Below are 26,778 nucleotides of genomic sequence, written 5' to 3'. Positions count from 1 at the left end.
TCCTCTTGTTTAACACAGCTGCCTCTAGGCTAAGGCTGGGAAGAAAACTTGAAAAGCAGATCCCATTTTGTGCCTGGAGACCCGATCTGGAAATGAAGGAGCAGAAAGGTACTTAGGGTCAAAGAGAAGTCCCCAACGGAGGAGTCTCAGGACTGGTAAACAGGAGCACAGACACAGAAAGCATTAGGACCCAAGAAGAATGGATATATTTGTCCACTTCGTGTGTGTGTGTGTGTGTGTGTGTGTGTGTGTGTGTAACACATGCGTGCAGGTGCCTATGGAGGCCAGGAGAGGGGTTAGACCCCCTGGAACTGGAGCTACAGGCATCTGTGAGCTGCCTAGGTTAAGTGTTAGGAAACAGGTAAATTTTCAATTATTGCTTTTTCTCACCAAATCTCAGAAATTTTGTGGTCCCTCTTTATGTCCAAACACATTGTCAATCACTGTGGACACAATAAAACAGTACATAAAGACTGTGTAAAACATGAATCCAGATTTGAACCCCAGTCCTACACCTTACTCACTGTGAGACTCTGGGCAAATCTTGGTTTTCTCATTGGTCAGTCAAGGGCAGTTTTAGAGGACTAGGTGGTTGTATGAAAGTGCCTTGTACACTGTTTTCAAAGTGCTAAAAGCTCAGTTATGATTATTATTACCATTCACTCTTAGTTTCTATGGAAACAGATAGCTAAGCCACTACTGGGAAGGCTTAGCTCTTTATTATATGTCTCTTCTTTATAACCTATACATTCTCTGCATTCATATTCATTCACAGACAACCCCCTTGCTGTGGAATAATCCTTCCATACACTTTGAGTATGTATTACTCTCACTGGTTAACGAAGAAGCTGACTGGTTTAAAGCTGAACAAGATAAAGTTAGGTGGGAGAGTCGATGAGGGTGATGGAAGAAAGAGGGGCAGAGAATGAGGAGTCGAGTAGAAGCAGAGAGAAGCAAGACGGACTGCTGTGCTGAGAAAAGTCACATGACAAAGCAGAAATAAGAAATATAGGTTGATTTAAATGTAAGTTAACTAATAACAAGCCTGAGCTATTGGCCAAGTATTTATAATTAATATTGAGTCTCCATGTTGGTTATTTTGTAACTGGTGGGTGGGAAAGATAAGTCTATCTACACTGCCCTCCCCCCACTAAAGACTGTGGCTTTAAAGGGCATCCCTGTGCTACTGTGACCTAGAAGCTGGCTTTAGACTTGCTATCCTCCTGCCTCAGTCTCCTGTGTGGCTGGGATTATAGGTCTATATACAGTCTCTGTCTGCTCATACCACCCAGTCAAGTCTCCAGCCTTAACTGGACCTTGAACTCTGGGTTTTACCTCACATCATCTAATCAATACTTTTATCTGGGTGTCTCATAAAATCAGCCAAAATTGAGCCCCGATCTCATTCTCTGTCAACTTGTGTCAAACCTAGATGCATGTGGGAAGAAGGAATCTCAGGTGAGGAGTTACCCCATTGGATTGGCCTGTGGCCATGTCTCTGGAGGGATTTCCTTAACTGTTAGCTGATTTAAGAGGATCCCCCCCTACAATAAGCAGTGCCATGCCTGGGCAGGAGAGCCCGACATGTGTAAAAACAGTAGGTGAGACAGCCAAGGGTGACAAGCCAGTTAGCAGTGCTCGTCATGGTCTCTGCTTCAGTTCCGGCCTTGGCTTCCCATGAAATGGGAATGACTATGACCTCTAAGCTAAAACAGATCCTTTACTTCCCATGGTGCTTTGGGTCATGGTGTTTGCCACAGCAACAGAAGAGAATCAGGACAACTCTCCTCCCTCACCATCCAGCTCAGCCTGAAGTTTACCATCTCAACCAATGGCAATTCAGGATCCTTCCAGGATGTTCTCTGCTTTCTTTTCTCCCCTGGCTCCCTTTCCTTCTGAAAAGCTATGTATTAACTTACTTATACAATAAGTAAGCTATGTATTAACTTACTTATACAATAAGTAAGCTATGTATTAACTTACTTATACAATAAGTAAGTAACACTAAGGGCAGAGGCCACCGCTGTCACTTCAGACACTACCTTGAATATCACAGGAACTCAGTGGATGAATAAAGGTTCTCCTGTCATTTAGGGCCTGTGACATTTAGTAATTGAAAAGCAGCCAGCCGGAGCGAAGGCATGACTGGGGTCTCATGCTAGCTCAAGCTTGCTTGCTATGTCCGGTAAAGCCTCCAGAAACTCTGAAGTATTACACTGGATATTGCAGTTTCCCACCCAGTGCCTGATCCTGAGCATGCGGAAATACACCTTTGCAAAGTCACCCTCCAGACTGCAGAGCTCCATGACTCACAGATCAATAGTAACTAAGTTAACAATTCTAAGCAATGTTAAACCATTAGCCTGAAAAGGGAAAACTAGTTACTGTTTGGAATTAACAGGCTATTCAAGAGTTCAGACTATGGTTGCTATTTTGTAGCAGGATAGAATCCAGCTGAATTAACTGAGATCATTTGTACTGAGCCAACACCCTGAAGCAGATGTCATGTGGGTTAAGGAGACTTGCTTTTTCCTGTGTGCTGACAAAGTAGAAAAAGGAAAAGTATTATTCCCAGACATTCACTCCTTGTGTGTGTGTGTGGTGGTGGTGGGGATACTAGGATGAACGAAGGGCTTCACACAGCCTAAGCACACATTTTTCCACTGAATTAAACCCCAGCTCTACACAAAGCTAAATGATTTTCTTTCTTTCATTCTTTTTGAGGCATGGTCTTACTATGTAGCCCTGGCTGTCCTGGAACTCACACTATAGACCAGGCTGGCCTCAGAGATCTGTCTCTGCCTCCCGAGTGCTGGAAGTCTCTCAGTGTCTCATCATGTCACCCTGGCTGGCCTGGAATCCACAGAGTTCCCACTGCCTCCCTAATGTTGAGAATACATGTGTGCCACCACACTGGCCCAGGTTTGGCTATTTTACCCTATTCTACTAATTGGAGAAAGAATTCTTATACCAGAGACATTTCAAGGAGTTTTCAGAAAGAGAAATTTTCTTGAGAAAAAAAATGCATTTAATATTTTGATTATCTGTCTAGAATATTGCACATTGCATTAGTGTAATTATTATTGTCCCTCATCAGTAGTCTCCCACTGGTTAATCTGTTGGTTTTCTTCTGTGAATCTTAGATCCCACCCAATGTTTTGTTTAAAATATTACTTTCCTTAAAAACATATTGTGATCTGATGGGCAAGTCATTATTAAAAATTACTCTGAGAACTGGGTGTGGTAGCATACATGCCTACTATCCTAGGGTGCAGGAAAGCTAAGGCAGGAAAATCAAAAGTTCAAGGTCAGGGGCTAGGGAGCTGGTAAGAGGGCTGCATAAACATAAGGACCTGAGTTCAAGTCTCCAACACCTACATTAAATAAACAAATGAACTTGGAACATTCGCAATTATAGCATGTTTGTGTGTATATGTGACTGGGAGTTGGGGGTGGGTGGTGGGTAGTAGAGGCAGGAAGATTGCTAGGGCTTGCTAGCCAGCTGGCCTAGCCAATCAACAGTGAGCTCCAGGGCAGTGAGAAACCTTGACTCAAGGGAATAGAACAGAAAGTGGTAGAGCCCCCAACATCCTCCTTAATCTTGATATGCATGTGTCTGGACACCACATGTGCATATACCACACACACACACACACACACACACAACCACACACACACAGCCAGCCTAGATGATATAGTGAGACCCTGTCTCAAAAACTCTGAGTGCCTTTTGTTGGCCCCTTCCCTGACGTTAAGTTAGAGACTAGAATGACAAGCCAGAAACCAGGCTTGCGATGCAGGGAAGCTGACTCACTGCAGCGAGGGCGAACGTGGGGTGCTGGCATGGCTCACACTGAGAGTGACTCTCTGGGTGTGATTCCACAGCTGTAGGACAGAAAGCATTATTAACTAGAGTCGTGTCGGTAGACTCACTAGCGTTTTGATCATCTCATGGGAGCGATACCACGTGTGCCTTTCTCACTGATCGTGTGGGTCCACGCCTACTCAGTGCCAGCATTTGATGAATGAGGATTGTGTGCACGTGGAGATTCCATGTCAGATTCAGGCATGTGAGCCTCACCTAGAGATGAAAAGGACTGTGACTTACCAGAGCCTCTCCCAGGGCATCACTCAGTAGCTGACTGGGACTTCTAAATGTAACAAGTTCTAAGAAACCCCAAGGTCTGAGGATTGACCTACATGTATCTGCCACCCAGGGAGCCAACACACTCAAAGGCATAGTGCTTCCAATATGGTCCTTGACTTGTTGATCTCAACCCATTCGACTGGAAACTTCATGAGGCAAACATCACTTCTAAATGTTCATCATTTTATACCCTGCTCTCAGCACAGTGTTAAAAATAAAGGGGTTTTCTAGATGACATTGGCTTGACCTGAGTCCGTACCAAATGACATGGCCCTTTCCTGACACGCAACAATACAAAAAACCTTCTGGTGATCTACCTTAACTCCATATGATAATCTAAAATGAAAACTCCCGGTTCTCAGTCAGAGCCAAACACTGGTTACCTCAGCTATGTAGTTCCTATCATGAAGTCTAAGTTATTTCAGTCCTTTCACAAAAAAAGCTAAAAATTATAAGAAATATATATCGAAAAATCTTTAAAACTATTAAAATTCTGAGATAATAATATAAAATTATAGATCATCAGAAAGCAACTTGGGCAGGAGAAGCACTTAGCAGTTAGAATATATTCTGCTCTTGGAGAAGTCCTGAGTTTTGGTTCCCAGCACCCACTTCAGGGGGCTCACAAGTGCCAGAATTCCTGGCTTCAGGGGGTCTCAGACACATACATATAGTTAAAAATAAACATAAAATCTATAAAACAGGAAAACTAGAATCATAAAAACATAAAAACATTGCGTGATGGTATTTGCCAATCTCCCCCAGCCTCGAGCTTTGCAATGACCTTCTGAAGATAAGGAGTCAGAAATATACACACAATAAATAAATGAATGAGATAAAAAGCCCAAGAGAAATCAAGTGAGACATCTAGAAAGTGAGAGAAAAGACTAGAATTCCCCTGTGAGAATAAAGTATAACAATTCAGAGATGCGGGCTTGAAGGAGTCCTCCAAGCTCAAGGTAAAACGAGCGGGGAATGCACCTCCACCAAAGGAGAGACCCTGCGGACACCTGCAACCCCGGATGAGCGGTCGGGACCCAGGCTTTGCTGAAAGCAGCTGTTATTAGTGTGGCTTTGCTCATGGCCCAGTGTGCTCATTATAGCAATTCACACTTACAGATGAAACGCATACCAGGAAGCTTCTTTACACTCCATGGCTATGCCAGCTTTGTAACCAGCAGCTCACACCTGCCTGTCGCACCAGCTCCAGGGGATCCGAAGCCTCCTCTGACCTCCAAGAGCACCCACAGCCACGCATACACTCATTCTCTCCCTCACACACACACAAGCGCACATAGATAGAAATAAAAAACACATCTTAAAAAGAATAGTTCCCTAAAGGTCTTAGCATCTTTGAACCATTCATCAACTACCAAAACAGTGATGTCACTATATGAAAAGAGAAGCTATATTTTTTTTCAGGACAGGGGTTTCTCTAACAGTCCTGTCTGTTCTAGAACTCTCTTTATGAACTAGGCTGGCCTCCAATTCACAGAGATCCACCTGCCTCTGCCTTTCGAGTGCTGGGACTGAAGATGTGCCCCTACACCTGGTGAAAAGGAAAGCTTAATAACAATAGGAAGGGTTCCTGAGACTGAAAACTACAGACATGATGACAAAATGGCTCTTGGGAGGCAGAAGCAGGTGCATCTCTGAGTTCAAGGCCAACCTGGCCTACAGACGTGACAGCCAGGGCTACACAGAGAAACCCTCCCTTAAAAATCAACAACAACAACAACAACAACGAAAGAAAGAAAGAAAGAAAGAAAGAAAGAAAGAAAGAAAGAAAATAACAAAAGGAAACAAAAGCCAAGAGCTGCTAGGAAATGCTCTCATGACACCATGGTTGAAGGTCTTAGAAGGCAGCAGCCACAGTGACTCTGTGACAGGAACACCTACTGAAAGATGACTAAGCATCTATCATAGACAGACAGGCAATCTCCGGTTCAGCACAGGCGACCCAGGGCCCAGTTACATTGAACTTGACCCTTCCTATTGCCTGTCTTGGCTCTGGGCTTACCTTCCTTGGCATATTTTAGATAGAGGTTCCTTACTTTCTCAGTACCATCTACTTTCTGTCTTTCTGAAAATGACTTAATTGCAGGCCTTCCAATAATACTTCTCTAAAGGATCTTTAAAAGACTTTATTTATTTGTGTGTGTGGGTATTTTGCCCGCATGCATGTATGTGTACTGCACACATGCCTAGTAGCCTTGAAGACCAAAAGATCCCCTGGGATTGGAGTTACAAACTGTTCTGAGCCACACTGTAGGTGCTGGCACTGAACCCAGGTCCTCTGCAAGAGCAGCAAGTGCTTGTAAACACTGAATCATCTCTCCAGCCTTGAGTGGGATTTTTAAATTCTACTTCCTGCATTCTGTCTTAGAGGTCTAAGGTCAAAAGGGAGGTAGATCTCTGACCTCCACGCTATACCACCATTCTTCTGCTTTTTCCCCCCAAGACAGGGCCTTGTTATGTATCCAAGGTTAGCTTTGAACTTGTGGCAGTCCTGTGTCAGTCTCGTGAGTGCTCAGATTATAGGCACGCACCACCAAGCTAGCTCTGCTTTTTATATTATTTCTTCTGTGAGTCTGACGAATAAGAACTCTCCAGAGAGAGCTGGGAGATGTCTCAAAGAGCTGGCTGCGTGAGCATAGGATGCGAGTTCCCCAGCACGTATGCATGAACCCAGGTGTGGTAGCACACGCCTACAACCTCAGCACTGGGGAAGTAGAGACAGGTTGGGCTCACTGGCCGGCCAGCCTAGTCTAACTGGCAAACTCTAGGCCAATGAAAGACCCTATCTCAAAACACAAGGGGACAGCAATTGAGGAACAGTACCTAAGGTTGACTTCTGTCCCATACACACATACACACATATGCATGCATACCTACACATAGACTTTTGCATGCCCCATGCACACACACATCTTCGGACACTAGCCGCAGAAAATGCATTTTTGAATGTACAAGGTGGGAAGCGAAAAGCCCTATTAGTGAAAACACCAGCTTAAAACCTCAGCTCTCAGCAAGTTACTTAATGGCTCGGTCTTAGTTCCTCCCTCTGTGAAGTGGCCATCTGAACAATCCCTATGTGTACTTCCATGAGGGCTGTGAAGACTGTGAACGCATGGTAACAACAAATGCTACAAGTAAGAAAGACGGGATAGGGCTGGAGAGATGGCTCAGCTGTTAAGAGCATTGCCTGTTCTTCCAAAGGTCCTGAGTTCAATTCCCAGCAACCACATGGTGGCTCACAACCATCTGTAATGGGGTCTGGTGCCCTCTTCTGGCCTGCAGGCATACATGTAGACAGAATATTGTATACATAATAAATAAATAATTTAAAAAAAAAAAAGAAAGAAATACGGGATATCACTGCTGACATACGGCCCCTGGTCACAAAGAGACGAGTTTTAATTTTCTCAGGAAACTTGGCCTGGAAGACATCAGTTTAAAAAGTCTCATTTAGGGACTTCCTATCTGCAATGCAGTGTGAATGCCACAGTGGCAGAGAGGGGTGCTGTGTCAAAACTACACACGGCTTCTCTATGTGAGCAGTAAGTGAAGTCAGGGGACATAGTGGTCACAGATGCAGAATGAGGAACTGGGTGATGAGTTCACACATAAATCGCTGGGTGAACCAGGATGTTTTTGACATCACGAGGTCCTCCCTGAGCCTCGGTTCAGGAACCAGGGTCACACTGTTTCCTGTAACTTACCTCTTAGCTGCTGGAGCTCCTGGCTCAGACTCTGAATGGTGCTCTCATAGAACTTGAGATTCTCCAAAGTCTCTGCCCTCAGAGATTCATCCTGCTCGTCCTCCAACATCACGGTCAGCTCCTCCTGAGCCCTGGCGTACTCGTCCAAGTCGTGTTCCACGGCCTGAATTCTCACCAGCACAGAAGGGCAAGGAGAAGTCTGGGCTGGGCTCTGCTCCTCGTGCTCAGGCCCCTCCTTCTCTGGGGCCTCCCAACTGGCACAGAAGGTGGGCTTGGGGGAAGCTGAGTTCAGCCTCTGCTGCGCAGAAGGAGGCAGGGGAGCTGGGCGGGAGGGCCGCACAGCCAAGGGGGGTGCTGGTTTGGAGCTCTGATCAACCAGCAAGTGGGAAGAAGTGGACGTCGGGGTACAGGGTCTGGGCGGGGGCGGCCTCAGGGCCTTTCTCTTCTCTGGGGGATCCTGTGATGGCGCCGACTTTGAGGAACCTCTGACAATATCCTTCTCAGAGTTAAAGTCCATGATTGAAAAGCGGCGGATGATTTTATCTGACTCTGTGCTGGGCCCAAACAGGCTCTTCTCAAACTCGATCAGCTGCTGGGTCAACTTGGAATCCAGGTCAATGCTGTCCCCCTGTGATGCTGTGGTTACTTCTGTGGCGGACCCCTTGTCTGGTGGTCCAGGCCTCCTCTCTGGTCTCTCTGGTGCTGAGGCATTTTCTGCAGATGGTTGATGCTTCTGAGCACAGCTGGCTAGAGCCCGAGGGCTTAAGTAGCTAGGTTTGGCTATCCTAGAGGCCACGAGGGAGGAGGCCCTGTGGAGTGGGGGTGCTGGCTTCTGGAGGGACCTACCCTGGGCATATGTTCTTTGGGGAGGCAGGCTAGAGTAGTCCCTAGTCCTGGCTACAGGAGGGACAAACTCAGAGAATGGGCCTGAGCTTTGGCGGCTCTCTCCTGCTGGAGAAGAAAACTGACTTTTCTGCATTTGGGGGTGAAAAGGTCCCCGAGGCTGGGAATAAATGCCATTGACTGTCTCTGAGGGGTCAGGTGTGGAAGGGTCTTTAATAAGAGGCCTATCAAGATCCACACCTGGTCAGCTTCCTGAGGCATCATCACCCTGGCCAGAGTTCTCATTTACAACACCCACAGGGACCCCATGACCTAGGCGAGCCGGGGTTTGTTCAGACAGACCCCAGTCAGGCCTGTCTGCTCCAGTCTCCTGTGGTTCGAGTCGTGCCTCCTCCACCACTGAGGTCTCCAACCCGTCCACAGGGTTTTCAGAGTTCTTAGGGAGACTGTCTTCCGGGGGCAGAACCACGGTTTCCTCTGTCCTGGTGCCGGGACAAAGCTTCACAAAGCGGTGGGGAAAGATACCTGTCCTGCCCTTCAAACGTCCTTCAAGCCATCCATCCTCCAAGGTTCCCAGAATCTGGATTTTATCCCCAACCTCAAAATCCAACTCATTGGGCTCCAGGGCTTGGAATCTGTAGAGGGCAAGTCCATAGGTCCCCGAAGGGCGGTCATCCTCGTCGGCCCCACTTTCTGTGTCTTCCGTAGAGATGTCCACATCACCATTGGCAACGCAGCTGTCTCCACCTCCAGAATTTACCGACTCATCCACAGTCCTCAGGGGCCCCAAAAGCTCTACAAAGCCTTCTGGGAAAATGCCTCTCCGCCCCTCCAGCTCTCCCTCAAACCAGCCTGGCTCAGGAACTCCGATAATGGTAATCAGATCTCCTTCTCTGAAGTCCAGTTCCTCGTCCAGCTGGGCAGACAGCCCCATGAGGGCCCGTGCTTGTCCCATGGAGTATTCTGGAATCTGAAGCGATGCGCTCTGTGAGTGCCACTGTCGGCTCTGAGAGGACAGACACAGCTCACGAACACAGGACGATGGGAAGAAGCCCCGAGCACCCCAACAGCTTCGGCCCTGCAGCCATCCTGCAGTCGGAGCGCCATCAAGAACCACCAGGTCTCCTGGGAAAGAAGCAGAAGTCAGAGCCTTGACCAGAACCCCAGGAAATAACACCATGGCCAACAGACAGGACTGTACTGTGCAGCCCAGGCTTCCACTACAGTTCTCATGCCTCGGCCTGAGCTAGGCTTGCATGTATGCTCATGAAAATGTTCTCCTCCTACCACGTGAGGCCTGAAGACAGAATTAGGAGGTTGGGCTTGGCAGGAAGTACTTTCACCTGCTCAGCCACCTCGCTGGCCCTATAGATCTTAAAAAGAATTCCAGGGACCTGCTCTTTTGTTGCCGCAAATAACCAGGACTTCGGGTTATCGTCACAAAATATAAACCAAAAAGTCACATTGGTCTTAGTGTTTAGATTCAGCACAATTTAAAAACACATTCTATAATTCCATAATCAATTGCTTTATAACAAATGCTTGATTATATAATTATGGATATTCATTTTGTGGATTACTAATTTTAATCTTGCGTTTAGCTCCCCCCACCCAGGTCTGTGCAGGGATACAGAACGGGGGCAAATAGTAAGAAAGAGACAGCAGCGCATGGTTTCCAGGCAAATACTTTGGAGAAGGGCTATCTATTATGTTCTTGATTACTTTTATTTTGTATGTAGTGGTGTTTGCCTGCAGGTATGTCTATGCACCAGGTACATGCGGTGCCTGAGAAGAACAGAAGAAGGAATCAGATCCCTTGGAACTAGAATTCTAGGTGGCCGTGGGTCACTGTGAAGGCACTGGGAACAGAACCTGGGTCCTCTGCAAGAGCACTCAGCACTCAACTTCTCGGCCTGGTGCCTGACTTTTAAAAAGATTGTGAGCCCTATCTTCCCAAGTGTTTGCAAGTGATTTAGGGATGGGTGCACGTCTCTTCTGTATCTTAAGATCTCTGAGGTCTTGCCTTTTGCAGAGTGAACACTCAGTATCCATTTGTTAATAATGACTGTTCTTTAGCTTCAGCTCCAAATTCATATTCTCCTGTATCTAAAATTGGCTCCCATTGATAACTTCCTTGTTCCCTCTAATTTCCTTTTCCAAAACATTTCTTCCATTTATTACTTCTCTTTGCTAATAACCTAGCAAAATTTAATTCCCACTGTCTTTCCCTTAGAATTTTCTTCCAGCCCATCAAATGATTATAAATGTGCCAATCTTACTGCATCCTCTTTAAAACTTCAGTCACGAGGCACGATGGCCTGCTGCTCACCAAGTTCTTTCCTAGTAACTCTTCTCTGTTTTCTGAGATAGGGTCTCACTCTGGAACACAGGCTGGCCTGAAACTTGGCACAATTCTCCTGCCTCAGACTCCCATGTGCTGGGAACAATCCCTTTCTTATTGTCTGAGTTCAGTACAACATGCTTGTTCTGCATACACTCAGAAGTTAAATGGCCTTTAACAATAGGCCATTTGTTTTCTCTTCATTCAAGCTTGTGCTCAATTTTATCCATTCACAACCTCTCTGTTCTCCAACCATCCATCATGATCTCACCTATGATATGAGATCCTGGGAAATCTCACACAAGGGAATTTTCTTTTTCCTTTCTTTCTTTTTTCACTTTGTTTGCTTTTGAGACAGGGTCTCACGATGTATCTCAGACTGGCTTCAAACTTGCAACCCTCCAGGCTCAGCCTTCTAAGCGCTCGTATTAAGATGTACCCCGTACCACCACATCCTGCCCAATTCCAAATCTTTACTATTTCTTCTTGTGGAGTATTATTTTAAGGTGTGTTGCTTTTGTTTATGTTGTATTTGTTTAACTCTGTGAAGCTGTAATTATTTGCCTATCTAAAACACCTGATGGTCCTAATAAAGAGCTGAACGGCCAATAGCGAGGCAGGAGCAAGGATAGGCAGGGTTGGCAGGCAGAGAGGAGAAATGAAAGGAAAACTGCAGAGAGGAGGAGGACCTCAGGGGCCAGCCGTGCAGCCAGCCATGGAGTAAGAGTGGAAGGAAGATTCACAGAAGTAAGGAAAGGGAAAAGCCCAGAGGCAAAAGGTGGGGGGGGGGAGAATTTAAGTTAGAAAAGCTGGCTAGAAACAAGCCAAGCTAAGGCCGGGCATTCACAAGATGTCTCCGTCGTGTATTTATTTGGGAGCTGGGTGGCGGGCCCCTCAAAGAGTAAAAGAGTAAAAAACAATAATTTCTCCTCTCTCTCCATCTGAAACCTTAGAAGGTTTCCTTAGAAAAATCTTAGGAGCTCACATCAGCTACCAAAGAACCAAAGAATTCCACTTCTCTCTTCAGTCCTGGCATCTGTATGTTGGCACAGTGCATGGCACATAACATACCATTTTAGACTTCGTGGCAGACACACCATATATTTCCTGACTTGACTTTATTGCACTTAGAGTTTTATTTAGAGACACCTAAAAATGCTCCCATATTCCTGTAGTCCTTAACTTTTGAACCCACATGCACTGGGCAAAGCTTTGGGTCCTGAGAATGACAAGTGCCCCCTCCCCCAGTGGCTCAAGGCCTGCCAGACTGCTCAGACACAATGGGCCTCTTGGTGAATAGGAAAATCAAAGCATGCCACAAGTCCCACTCCGCTCGCTCTGAAATGCCTCGTTCACGTCAGGCTGCAGAACGACAGCGCTGTCGGTCTGGCCAGCGCTCACGAACTGGACAATAGGGCTTGTTTTCCTGTCTATTCCAACCGCGGTTTTGATGGGCTTTGTTTCCGGACAGACCGTAGCTCTGCTGCTTATTCATCGACCATAAAGGAGTTCTCAGGACAAAACAAGACACACACAAATTCCATGGCACTCTAATTCAACACCCCCCCTTGCATTTTTTGATTTTGTCATTTGTTTCTCCCCTTACTTGGTGACTACCTTTATTTTATAGGCCTAACTGTCCCTGGGGTGGGTCTGTTGTTGTGGTTTCTCGGGTTTTTGTTATCAAAAAATCTCTTATTTAAAATAGTCAAGCAAGCTATCTCCCTGGAGTCCTGAGTTATTCTTTAGAATGGAGGCTACCCAGCAGTTCTAGACTTCAGAAACACCAACATAAAGAATTCCTGGAATGGTGGGGCCAGGTTTGGGAACAGGAAAGAAGAAACTGCAGTGACCCTTGGGGTCAAATGTGACTACTCCCAGCCATACTGCTTGTTTCTTTGGATGGAATTTTTCTTCGAACAGGAAGTGGATTGGAAGTGAGATTACAGGAAGGAATGCAGGTCTTGTTAGACTCTGACACGAGCAAGCAGTCTAGCTCTGCAGGGTTCGCTCCCCCCCTTGACTCCACTCCTGGCACTGGCGGCCCCGGGGGACTGTGCTTTGTGCAGATCATGTATTTTCTTTTGGTTCCTTATACTAACACCTCATCCCATGGCATTGAAATTTAATGTGTGTCAACTGATAAAGATCAGAGACTTATTTATAAATTATCATTTATGCTATTGGCCTTTTGAGAGGAGGTTGCCTAGAAGTGCTAGGTGTAGACAGCCATAAGCACTATGTGTTATACGAGGATGATGGGTGACATCCCATAATATACAGTCCTTTCTTGCTTGCTCTTAATCTCCTGATCTTTTTGTATTTCCCTTGACATATTCTTTTCCTTTTCTTCCTTCCTTCCTTTCCCATTTTCTCTTCACTTTTTGTTTCTCTCTCTCTCTCTTTTTTCTTTGATAGTTGGTGACTCCAGCCACTAATTCTGACTCTTCTAGAAGACAGATTTGTTTCTGAACCCATAACACAAAAGTCCAAACCAATTGGGTGGCTTCAGGAAAGGGGGGAAGGGTGACACCTGCTGGAAGAATTACTGATGACTCCACTTCTAGGTAGACTCTCTGGGGAAACATCTGCTCATACCAGCTTCGTAGAAGGGAAGGCACAGCAGGGCCTCGGGAACTTCAGAGTGCCTCTCCTGCCTGGTTTACATTATAACCTCATTGGTCCTAACAGCTACCCCGGAGATGTGGCTCAGTGAAGATTGCTTCTGTGTCTACTGTGCTCCCAGCCAGGTTCAGCCTCCAACACTGAAACAAACACTGCTCACATCCTGTGTGTGGCTCACAGAGACACCGACAGGCTCTTGTCCTTCTCCCCTCCTACCTGGGGAGACCTGCCCTGGACTCGAGACCACCTTGAGACAGCTGTGAGTGAGGACAAAGATCCTGCTATAAGCTCCAGTCTAGTTGCACTGTCTTCCCAACCCTGGATAGCAAGAAGTCTACAAACCAGAGGGAAAGGCAAAGACTAACATGCAAGAAACTCCCAAGACAGGTCTTAAGGATGAACATCAAGAAAAAAAAAATCCAATATTCTTTTCCTCTCACTGACTAGAGGCTACAGAAGTTTGCTAGGTCCGGTTCCCCACCACGTGTGCATGTGTACGTGTGTGCGTGCATGTGTATGTGTGTTTATGTGTGTGTGTGTGTGTAAGAATTAAGCTTGTGTCTTCAGCATCATACTAAAAGAACAGTTAAAATACAAACAATACAACTTGTAAGCTCTATTGTGATATGTTGACTGGGACATCACAAAACTGGGTGGGTCACAAGCCTCAGGCTGCAGCACTATTGGTCCGTCTCTGTGTTTATGTCAAAGGGCGTGGGCTTAACCAGGTGGACCTGTGGAAAAGATTTCCTATCTATCTTTGGAAGTCCGTGCCTGTTAGAGCGGAGTATCCTGGGGATGTGCTAGCGCCATCTGTTTAAACTGGTCCCTTTTAAACTGGTTCTCACGAGAACTTTTACACTGCCCAATGGAGGCACAGAAGCCGGGCGGTGGTGGTGCACGCCTTTAATCCCAACACTCGGGGGAGGCAGAGGCAGGCGGATCTCTGTGAGTTCGAGGCCATCCTGGTCTACAAGAGCTAGTTCCAGGACAGGCTCCAAAGCCACAGAGAAACCCTGTCTCGAAAAACCAAAAGAAACAAACAAACAAACAAACAAACAAAAAAAAACAATGGAGGCACAGAAATGGGGCGGTCTTGCATGTCTCGGTGGTCACATCAAAGTTACTGCTTCCCTATTGCATATTAGTAAGTAGCAATGTTGTCAGCAAAATCATACAAGGTAGACTTTCTGGAGAAGAGATTAGCACTGTCTAAAGTGTCCACAGCACTGGGTAGACAGAGGCAGGTGGATCACCTCTGTGAGTTTGAGGCCAACCTGACCTATATATGAAGTTCCAAGCCAGTCAGGTATATACAGTAAGAACCTGTCTCAAAAAAATTACAAGTAATCTAAATCAATAAAAGAATACCTGAGAAAATCCCATGAAAACGATCAAGCCCTACTAACACAAGGCCTTGCTCTCAGCCACATTCCATCAGTGGTGCAGAATTGAGAGAGGACTCTCCAGTGAAAACATCTCTAAATACCCTGGCTCAAGATTCTTGGATCTCTGATGCGCTCTTACCTCGATGGAGAGAAAGACTGTTCAGCTCCCGAGATGTGAATTCGCAGGTGCAAACAAACAGACTCTCCCCCTCCTTCAGACTGGGGATTGTCACAACCTCCACAAAACTGCTGGGAAACTGTCCTGAAAGACAGACGCACACATGTTAAACACTGAGTGCTCTTTTAATATTAAATTTTCTCTCTCTGTCTGTATACAAGAACAGCTTCTTTCTGAGTTCATTTACCAGTTCTGAATTAAAATTGACCTAATGCTAATAATTAGAGAATTTACTATAGAAGTGCATAGCACAAATGAGATGTATACAGAGGACAGAGAATATAATTAAAAAGCATTTATTAGGCCAGTGAGAGGGTTCAGCGGGTAAAGGCTCTACTGCTGTGCTTGACAACCTGAGTCAGACTCCCAGGTCCCTACGGGACAAGGAGAGAAATGAATCCTGCAAGCTGTCCTGTGCTTTCCACATACACACAATACCTAAGTAAGCGTTAACCACTGGCACTCTAGCAGGTTCACTGAAGAGGGAAATGTGAGTGGGGTGGTCTAGGTCTTCAGAGATCTGAAAATCTACTTAAACAAAAAAGATAATGGAATCCTGAAACCCAAATCACACCAGCTACACACTAGGCCAAGGAGGTTCAGACGAGGCTGGAAGGAACACAGGTGGGTTTTTTGTTTGTTTGTTTTGTTCTTTTTTTTTTTTTTTTGCTTTTTTTGTTTTTCTCTGTAGCTTTGGAGTCTGTCCTGGAACTCAGACCAGGCTGGCCTTGAACTCACAGAGATCTGCCTGTCTCTGCCTCCCGAGTGCTGGGATTAAAGGCGTGTGCCACCACCACTGCCCAGCTTGAACACAAGATTTTTATGAAGCAGAGCAGTTCAGTCTGAGATGGGTAGAGTTTTAGAGGTGGTGTAGGAAGACAGGGCCTGACAGCTGGAGGAGAACAACAGATGTTTCCCGAATCTGCCCACATATCTCCAAGTGCTGGGATTAAAGGCATGCGCCACCAGGGCTCAGCCTATCATTCTTTTTAATTATTGCTTTATTGTGTGTGTGTGTTTTGTCTGCATGTTTGTCTGTATACCATGTGCAGGCCAGAAGAGGGCATCGGCTTCTCTGAAACTAGAGTTAGACTGTTGCGAGTTGCTATGTGATGCTAGGAATCGAACCCAGAACCTCTGGAAGGGCAGACAGTCTCTTTAACCACCCAGCCATCTCTCCAGGCCCCCATCCCATCATTCTTAAAATAACAGCAGCAGCATTTATAAGACATAGCTCTGATGATGTCAAAAGCACCACAGTTTCTGGCCTCCTCAACTTCTTACTTCACACACTTTTGTCCTCTGGACCCCGCAGCCACTTGGTGCCCTACCCATGCTTCCTCAGTGCTCCCGTGTTCACGCACACGTCAGGGCCACTGATCAAGCAATCCTCTCTGCGAACACCCCCTCCCTGGTTTTATCTGACCAGAAACATCACTTCTACTAGACTGTAGTCTGTGAATTCCCCAAAGTTGGTAAGCGTTCCGAGCACCTACTCAGAACTACACCACACACTCCAAGCCACATGCACACAAACATGTGTAAATTAAGGACTAACTGAGTCTAACTATGTGATGTGTCATGAAAGGTCTGCCATGCCCCAGGGTAGATAATGGAAGAAACCAGGGCAACAGGAATCTCAGAAACAGAAGGAGGATAGCCAGAAGCACAAACGTGCGAGACAGGAGCATCCAGGACAGAGGGTGGCTTTAATTAACTGTTCCCAATGCAGATCTAGAAAGGACTCGCCTGAAGAGAATGGAAGATGGAGCAGGAGCTGTTGAAGGAGGAATGAGGTGGAGCATACTTAGATCCCGCTCACCAAGGCAGGCCTGCTGCCAAGAGCGATGGTAAAGGGCAAGAGTTCTGAAGAGAGGTATAAGGTACGATTTGAGGAGGAAATAAGAGCACTGGACATGAAAGACAGAGCATTGAGAAGGGAAGGGAAAGGCAGGCAGAAAAACTAGGCTGGGGCAGAAGTGTCCACCCATCCAGCCTCCACAAGGAATCAATATGGAGAGATGGGCAATGGTAGAAACTCTCCTCACAGGCCAGAGCAATGGTGAGCACAGAAGGAAGACATGGCAGAAGGGCAGTTACTCACTTGGGCTTCCCATTTGGCTTTACCTTTAATATGCAAAGAAGCGAGGGGCCGTGTGTGGAAGGAGTATCTCTTACCTGTAACATCTTCCTTCTTTCCCAGAAGCCAAAACTCATCCACCACGGCCAACACCTCAATGACATCTCCCACAAAGAGCGGCAGTTCCTCTGAGACGCTAGGGCAGAAGTCAAAGATGGCTCGGACCACAGAGCCAGCCTCCATACTGCACAACCTGGAAGCCCAAAGCATGAGAAAACACAGATGTTTCAGACGCACCAGAAACCTGTTTCTTAAAAACCTAAAACTCAAATTATGAAGAAAATATAAACATGATAGAAAATATATAAAATCTAAAGTTGTTCCTTTAAAAATAATGATTTCCTCATGTATTTTAATTAGCTTCTCCTCAGTGTGAGTCTAGAATTGGAAGCAAACAACAAAATACTAAGTACTGACTCAGACCGTAGAGATAAAAGACTGGGAAGGCAGGCCTTAAAGTGCCGCGAGAGGGAGGTGAGGCTACTGACATTTTACCACGATTAAAGTTCTAGACAATGCAGTACTTTCAAAATATAGTATTTAAAAATATATATATAGTATTTAAAACCCACAGAAAAATACATTACACACAGCATGTCATCTATTTCCCATGACAATTGTGAGACCAGGATGATGGCAGTCTACACGGTTAGATAATCTAATTTGTCCAAGGACACAGTGCAGCAGGGACAGGACTCAAACACCAAGATTTAAAACCCACGGAAAAACAGAAGGAAGTCAATGAAAAGAATGAGAAAGGGCCAGAGATGGTGTCTCTAGGGGACATTTAGTACCAGCAGATCAAGCATTTGATTCTGGTTTGGAGACCCTTGTGCTCCAACCTGCACTGTTGCAGGACTACACTGCAATGCATGATGGGTCCATTGCCCTGGTGTATGGGGCTGGAGAGCTAAGAATGTGTCTACCCACTAGAAAATAAGGGCACATGAGGTATGTGTGTGTGTTCACTCGGAAAGGCTCAGCCATGATCAGACCAACATTCTCCAAATGCCTTCCCAGGGGCTGCACAGGGGGCAGCTCCAGCTCTCCAGGCTCCTCAAAGACTCATTCAGTGTTGCTGAAGGTGGAGATTTTTCTTTTTTCATCTCACATATGACTAGCCTCATCGAAAAGCACCAAGACAGGCCAGTGAGGTGGCTCAGCTGATAAAGGTGGTTGTCTCCAAGCCTGGTAAACAGAGTTTGATTCCCAGGACCTATGACAGGAGGGAGAAGCAGGGGCTGGAGGGATAGCTCAGCAGTTAAGAGTACTTACTGCTCTTCTAGGGGACAGGAGTTTGGTTGCCAGCATCCATGTCAGGTGACTCACAACTGCCTATGATTCTAGCTCATGGGAATCCAAACAAAATCCTCTTCTGGCCTCCGAGGGCAACCACATATACATGGTTCACACACACTCACACACACACGAAGTAAATAAGTATATATAAATATTTAAAAAGAACCAAATGCCTAATGGAAAGAAAGTAAGACAGCTATAACTGTGGTTTATGACTTTCACTGGTGTGAAAAAAACGAAGGAAGTATTTAATAATACTTCAGCATATTGATTTTTTTAACCATGCTCGATAATTAAACATTACACATTTGGTCAAAGCAGCTTATTCTTGTGTCACTGGGATTTTTTCAGTAATGAGATGACTGGGCCGCAGTAAAAGGAGAAGTGGCCCCTGCACTCCTCGCCCCCTTATACCACAGGATTTCTGCTTTCGCTTTCCCTTCCATGGTGCTTTGCATAGAACCCGGGGCCTCACTCATCCCACACAAGTGTTCTACTACTGAGCATCTATTAAAACCATCTAATGAGCTGTGCCTAACTCCAGCACTCCAGGGGCAGAGAGACAAGCAGGTCTCTGTGAGCCGGATATCAGACGGCTCTATATGATGAGCTCTAGGTAAGCCAGGGCTATATAGTGAGCACCTGTTTAAAACAAACAGACAAAAAAGAAAACCAAACAAACCAAAAACCAAATCTAGTATTTATATAAATATACTTTGAAGAGATAGCATATTGTGCACGTAAAATACCAGGCTTCTGCCGTGACAGAGGGCGGCATTCAAACCCCAGCTTTACTACTTTGCCTGCACACATCACTTACTCTCAGGTCTTCCGTTTCCATGACCTGAGAGATGAAGATATTAATACGTTCACAGTGATCGTCATGAGGATGTCTACAGTGATAAAGATAAGTACAACACCTACACAGTGCTTCCTCATGCCACGCACTGTACCGTGTTCCACATCAATGAGTCCTCACAATGACGTGTGTCATCGGTTCCCATTGGGCAGATGAGGACCAGGTTCAAAGGAGTGATAAATTCTAAGGCCACACAGGAAGTCAGGGACAGAATGGGAATTCAAACGTCTGTCACCAAAGCCTCGCTGTACAAATGTGCCGAGGACATGACGGGCACTGTAGCTTCTCAATAAACATTAGTGTCTACTATAAGTCACTTCCACAATTAACGACAAGTTCAAATCTGTGCCACTGATCACCAAAGAATGTACTGTCTTCAAGCAGATAGACACTTCAATATGTCCTATTTCAACATGGTTAATTTAACTTTGACCATGTTTAAGAACAAGCACATTGGGTGGAGTGTGATGGTACATGCCCATGATTCCCAGAACTCAGGAGGCTGAGACTGGAGAACTTTGATACCTAGATCAGCCTGGACTATGCAGTCAGATCTTGTCTGAGTCTTTCTGACATCTCCCAAAGAAGACACCAAATGAACATGGCTTACTCAGACTTCCAGAAGCAAGTTCATTCCTGCAGCCATACAGCCCTGTGCTGACTTAACCATACCGCTGTCCTCAACGGTTACAAGCCCCCAGGCCTTTCTCCTGTGGTGCCAGCCTGCTCTGCTTTCAGCTCATCTCCTTCATCAGTTTCGTTTTTTTTAAATAGATTTATCTATTTTTATTTTACGCATATGGGTGTTTCGCCTATATGTGTGTCTGGCACCTATTAGAAGAGGATGTCGGATCCCCTGGAACTGGGGTTACAGACGGTTGTGAGCAGCCATGTGGTGCTGGGAACTGACACTGGGTTCTCCAGAAGAGCAGCCAGTGCTCTGAACCAGCAAATTATCTTTTCAGCCACCTCACCCTCCAATCAGTTTTTCCACTCTTTTTTAATTTTAATTTTTTTTTTTGAGACAGAGTCTTACTGTATAGCCCATGCTGGAACTTGCTATGTAGACAAGGCTGGCCTTGACGTACAGAGATCCACCTGCTTCTGCCTCCCAAATGTTGGTACTAAAGGTGCCACCATATCCAATTCAATCCACTTTCTAGTTCGCTGTTTAGAACCCATAGCATCAACATTGCTAAAAAGTCCCCAGAAAATAAAAGTCAGCCAATTCTAGAAGGCAGGCTGACTCCTGCAGAGGTAAAGGACGCACATTGGCACTGGAGGCTCCCTACAGTTCTCACGTGCTCCGAGACCCTTTTCTCATTTCTGGCTGTCTTCCAAGCATCTGAAGTCACCAGATGTCAGACTTCTGCACAAGGGTAGTGTCTAAGAATTTTTTCAAAACAAAAAACCAAGCATTTGACAAATCTCTTAACCATCTACGTTATTAAAATAAGTCCTCAGGGTTGGATCAAGATGGACATAATTTTCCGATACATTTTCTCAAAGCTCTCAGTGTCCGACTGATTGTGTAGCTCGCTCACTGAACTGTTAGGACGCAGCCTCAGACCCAGGGATTCCTTGCACTTTAGAACTGCAAGCTGATGGAGTTAGGCGTTCTTCCTGGCACCTTGTCATGCTGCTGGAAAATGACTCACTCACAGAGAACCTGGTTCAATAAAGTCTTTACTAACTGACCTCCTGCTCTGCTGGAATGAGTGTTTAATCCCAAGACACACACCCTAGAAGGGTGCAAGAGTCACAGCCTCCATGATTCATGTGTGCAAAGGTGGGGTCGACGTCTCCCACTTTACGTAGGTGATAGACTTGTCTGGAGTTGCCCCTGTCCTGTCCACACTCTGAGAAGCACCGCTCACCATCCGCACTGGGGCCATTATAGAAACCCAAGGGTACACTTCAAAGCTTAATCATTAGTGGTTTCTGTAAGCTGTTCCAACTCCAGATGGAAGTTTGCAGAAGAAACTACAGGACAGATGGGCTGAGGGAAAGCTGGGGAAATTATTGTCCAATACAGCATGGTGTCAGGGACATCCAAAAGATGCCAAACGCCACCCCTTCCTACTGCTGAACACCTGTTTCCTCCTCTGAAGAGGTGTGTGTCAAATATAGAGATCCTGGGAAAGGTGATTCTCCAAACCCTTTAGGAAGGGGAAGTCTGTGAAGGAAGAGCTTGTGTCTTTGCCTGCAGATCTGCAGCGATGCCAGCGTGGGAAAGCTTAAGTGACTGGCGGACCTGGTGGGAATATCTGAAATACTCATATCTGAGCCCACAGTTCTGCCCACCTAAAGGTAAACCAACCATCTCGGGCATAAACAGCTTCAGTCTCCAGTTTGTCTGAGTTTGACTCAGGAGTGGTGTGAGCCCTCCAAGTCGAGTATTGGTAACCTGGTTTCTTGGCTCCAAACAGCCTAAAGGATACTAAGAATAGCTACCATCTGAGTGCCCACCACGCCACATGTGCCAGGAGCCTGCACCAATCACTGCACTGTGGGCAGCAAGGCTCAAATGTCATTCTAAGAACATCCAAACTGTGTTGGAAATGGGCTAGTCCTGGAACCCAAAAAGCTTAGTTTAGCCCCTCTCACGGCCGACCCTCCCCAAACATGTTCTAAGGATGCTAATCTTGGTGAATCAAAATACAGCACAGCACAGGCATCATGAATTCAAGGACAGCTCTGGACCATAAACCTGCTCAAAGGCATGGACCACAGTTTCCGCTCGAAGGGGAACAGAACACATTAATGACCACGGCAGTCAGGCGAGAAGCTCCTTTAGTTATATGTCTTTAAACTTGTCTGGGGGCTGGAGAAATGGCTCAGCAGTTGAGACCACCTGCTGCTCTTACAGCAGACCAAAGTTAGATTCCCAGCTTCCCTGTCAGGAGGTTTACAGCCCCCATAATTCCAGATCCAGGGAATCCAACATGTTCTCCTGGCCTCTACAGACACTTATGAGAATGTATACATGCATGTGTGAATGTAAACATACATACATACACATAAGTAAATTTGGATCAAGTGTGGTGGTTCACACCTTTAAACCCAGCACTCAGGCAGGTGCAGGCAGATCTCTGTGAGTTCGAGGTCAGACTGATCTACGTAATGAGTTCTAGTACAGCCAGGGATACAAAGAGACCTGTCTCAGAAATGAACAAACAAACAAAACAGGGCCCTTGCTTGCCCTCATTTAATTTTTTTAGACTTTGTTCCATCTTGCTCAAGGTACTTAGTAGCCCTATCCAATCTGAGTAGTCCAACTGGGGACAGTAGAAGAGTGTGGGGCCTTGGTTGGATTCTCGTGCCAGACTCGTTCCCATGTTTACATGTCATTTACATGTCATTTCTTTTTTGCATAGCAGGTTACATGCCTCCACATGTTTAAATTCTTCCCATCCCTATTTCCTCCAAATGGTGTCCATGTCTTATACTCAAGGCCACCTCCATCTTCTATATTTCCACTCCACAGACTTAGTCTTGAAGACTGCGCATGTAAAACATTTTCAAGCCTTTATTTTCTACTTGTGGATGTTTTGCTTGCATGTATGTCTATGCACCACGTGTATTCCTGGTGGCTGCAGAGTCCAGAGAAAGGGAATTCCCCGGGACTGGAGTTACAAATAATTGTGAGCTGCCATGTGGGTGCTGGGAAGTGAACCTGGGTCCTCTGGAAGAGCAGCTAGTGCTCTTACCTACTGAGCCATCTCTCCAGCCCTGGACATATGAAACTTGAAGCTATAAAAATAACGAAAATATTCACAAATAAGATTTTACAACATGTCATGCGATCCAAGTGTCCATCAGAAGACAGAAAAACCAAAATACAATTATTCAACCTTCTTAAAAGGGAAAAAAAATAGCAGCACATACCACAGCATGGATGAAACTTGAAGACATTATACTAAGTGAAATAGGCCAGACACAGGGACAAACACACTCAGGATTCCACTTAGATGAAGTACTCAGATCAGCCAGAGCACAGAGACAGGAAGAATGGCAGTGTCCGGGGCCGGGAGAGCAAGGGAATGGCCAGGGAGCCAGTGTTAAGTGGGCATAGCTGTGCAGTTCGAGAGAACGAGCAAGTTCCAGAGGTGGATGTGAGAGAACTAATGATACAAAACTGTACACTTCGTGGATTCAAAATGGTAATGCTTATGTTATATTCATTTACTACAATAAAAAACCAACATGGGTAACATAGTATAAAATATGACTGAATGTAGAAGAAATCCTGGGAGACATTATTTTTAATAAGCAACATAGAAATACTATATCCACAATCCTGAACAATCTGTTAAAAATCTGAGCTCATGAGCTGTAAACTTTCACCCCAATAGATACTGACATCAATCAGCTTAGTGAGTAATTCCAGCACGGCCTCTGGGTAAAGGTCTCGACCTGGTACACACTGTGGACACAGAACATCCGTCCTCCCAGTTCTGGCCTCAAGCCTACTCTATGCCCCAAGACAACCTTAAGCTCCAAATTCAGGCACTTGCCTCTAGATTCTTGCTGGCTCCAACCACTGGGTTAGCAGGGATCTAAAGGCAGAGGTAGAAGCTGGTTCCCTCCCTGCTGGAACGAGGTGGTGATGTCGCCCCATGAAAGGCTACAGCCATGAGACCTTCTCCAAACAGCACTCCTGCCCAGTCAAGTGACTATCCCATCCCTCTGCCCTGGGGCAGGGTGGCTCCCCTATTAGCCTTGGTGTAAGGTATAATCCTTTGCTATTTTCCCTAAACCTGTCCATTCTAAGTTGAACTCCTCAAATTCTCAGATGGAGAAAGCTATTATGGAGCAATCCTTTTGCACACTGGAACTGTGTCTGACTCTCATTGGTAATAAAGAGCTCACTGGCTGAGGACTAGGGAGGATTTGGGGGTCAGAGAGAACGCTGCGAGGAAGAAGGGTGGCGTCCTGGGAGTCTCGAGGAGATGCAGATGAGGGGGAAGATGAACATGCTGTACTGAGATAAGGTACTGAACACGCGGTAGAACAGGGATAAAATATGGCTTAATTTAAGATGTAAAAGCTAGTTAGTAACAAGCCTAAGCTATCAGTCGAGTATTTATAATTAAGTCTCTGTGTAGTTATTTGGGACCGGCTGGCAGGACAGAGCTGACCAGCCTGATGAAAATCTCGGCCTACAGTAAGTTCTCTGCTTCTACTGAGCCCCAGGTGACACAAACCCAAAAGATGCCTAGAGCTTTATGCATTGAAAAAAAAAAAAAAAAGGAAGCCGAGAGTATAGGAAATTCTACCGCTAAATGTAAGTGAAAGAGAGACGTCAAGGACATTAGTTTAGAAAGTTTAAAAACCATAATAGGGAGCTGGAGAGATGGCTCAACAGTTAAGGGCATTTGCTGTTCTTGCAGAAGGACCCAGGTTTGGTTCCCAGCAGCCACATGGTGGTTCCCAGCTGCCTATAACTCCAGTTCCAAGAGATCCAATGCCCTCTTCTGGCTTCCAAAGGTGGCACACATGCACGTGGTACATATACACACAAGCTGGCAACACACTAAACACACAAATTTTAAAAAAACATCAACAACAAAACACTTAAAAAAAATACTAGTGTCTGGGTCCGCCCTTATTCTCCCTCAGAATATAGCAAGTCTATTCTCTCAGAAAGTGCAGTGACCCCATCTATATCCAGAACAAATTCTCTGAGGAGGTCTCCTTGACTGAAAGGCAGCAGAGCCTGCTGTTTCTCCTGCCTTTCTGAGTATGCTTTATGAAGATATTGAGATTTCCCTAGTTTTATAACTGAATTCTCCAGAAAATATGACCTCCGTGGAATGCACTTTAAAGATGTCAGGGCCTGCATACAGAAGTGTTCACCGTCACAAGCAACAACGCATGTCTTTCTGATAACACAGACAAATGTGCTTTCCTCCATGTGGAAGGACGGGAGGTGTCAGAACATGAAGTCTGGAGCAGCTTCAGGAAGGAAGGAAGTGAGAGAAGCCAGGACACAGCATTTCCTCCGCGGCTCTGTGCCACTGGCAGCTGACTTTGGACGGGAGGTCAGCAGTTGCTGCCAGGCGATTCTTCAACGAAAGTCCCAGAGGATGAACAGGAAGTAAATGCTACAAACTGGGGGGACCCCTCCAGATGCGAGAGGGAGTGCCATAGGGCTTTTCCTCAGCACCACCTCCTCCCCCATCTCTAGTGGACTCTGGTTCTAGGGCCTGTGGACCCTTGAAACAAAGGAACCACACTCTGGCTTGGAGGGGATGATTTCAGAAACTAAGGGAGAAAAAAAAAAAGGCGTCTGCAGGAACAGCCTGCCTTAACCTTTCACCTGAACAGTCGTCACAGCTCAAACTTGTCCCAACAAGGAAGGCAGCATTCTCAGCCTGGGGTCTGTGGCTGAGCTTCCGTCAATCATGGGAGAGCCCTTCGGTCCTCAGAGTTGTAGTAACTGCCATGCAGGAGACACCAAGATCCTCCTGTAAACTATCCTGGCAGGAGCTGGAACTAAGGCTTCCACCCCCAACCCAGTGAGCTAACGTTCCCTCTCTTTCTCAGTTTAATCTCTTTTTTTTAAAAAAAAAATAAAGAAAGAAAGAAATTGCCCATTCACCTTTACATCAGTTTTCTCTTTTTGAACAAAACCATGTTAACAGAAGCAAGCCCCACAACTACAACATTTTAAGGCATTTATGGGGGAATTTTTCAAAAGACTTAACCCAGGAGCCCCTTAAAGTATGTGACATTTCTTAAATCATGTGTGAATCTCATTTATGAGTGAAAATCTAAAGCCCACTGACTTATCACTAGATAAATGGGACGTGTCTGTGCTGGGCAGCTTAACAACACTTTAAGATCCAGAGCCCCACCGCAGTGCCCTTGTCACAGAATCTATACGATAGCGGTTGCACAAGTTGAGATTGGGTGAAAGTTTAGAGTGAAACTCGAGGGTGCGGCTGCAGATAGCAGCGCTGTGATCAGTGGAAGCAGGCAGCCCAGAGGCGCTCTCAGGAGGAGCAGAGAATATCCGCCCACACGGCTCCAAGCAAGCAGTCACCTGCTAGAGATCCAGGACGCAGGCATTGTGTTTCTTTTCTTATCTATTGGTTCGAGTAGGAGCTTGCCTTTCAGCCTCGGAAGATTTATAAAGACACAGGAATTCTTTTATCCCCCAGCCTATTTTAGCCTGCAAAGTATTCTTGATGTTTTGAAAGAAGTAATCAAGAAAGGGATTAAGAAAACTGA

The 26,778-nt window shown here is 45.8% G+C and overlaps 1 protein-coding gene across 1 annotated transcript in view; it reads right to left on the bottom strand.

Moving 5' to 3' along the window:
• Dnmbp (dynamin binding protein) overlaps positions 1–26,778 on the bottom strand; it is a 91,635-nt gene that overhangs the window by 45,897 nt on the left and 18,960 nt on the right. The window contains 3 exon segments of the mRNA XM_050144898.1: positions 7,870–9,837; positions 15,206–15,328; positions 17,423–17,577. Coding sequence (XP_050000855.1) covers positions 7,870–9,837; positions 15,206–15,328; positions 17,423–17,567 — 2,236 coding nt within the window. The 5' untranslated portion in view covers positions 17,568–17,577.

This window comes from Alexandromys fortis, unplaced genomic scaffold, assembly GCF_014885135.2.
Source record: "Alexandromys fortis isolate MF-2015 unplaced genomic scaffold, M_Fortis_MF-2015_v1.1 scaffold_16, whole genome shotgun sequence".
In the NCBI taxonomy this organism is placed as follows: Eukaryota; Metazoa; Chordata; class Mammalia; order Rodentia; family Cricetidae; genus Alexandromys; species Alexandromys fortis.
This window is presented reverse-complemented; position numbering and strand designations above follow the sequence as displayed.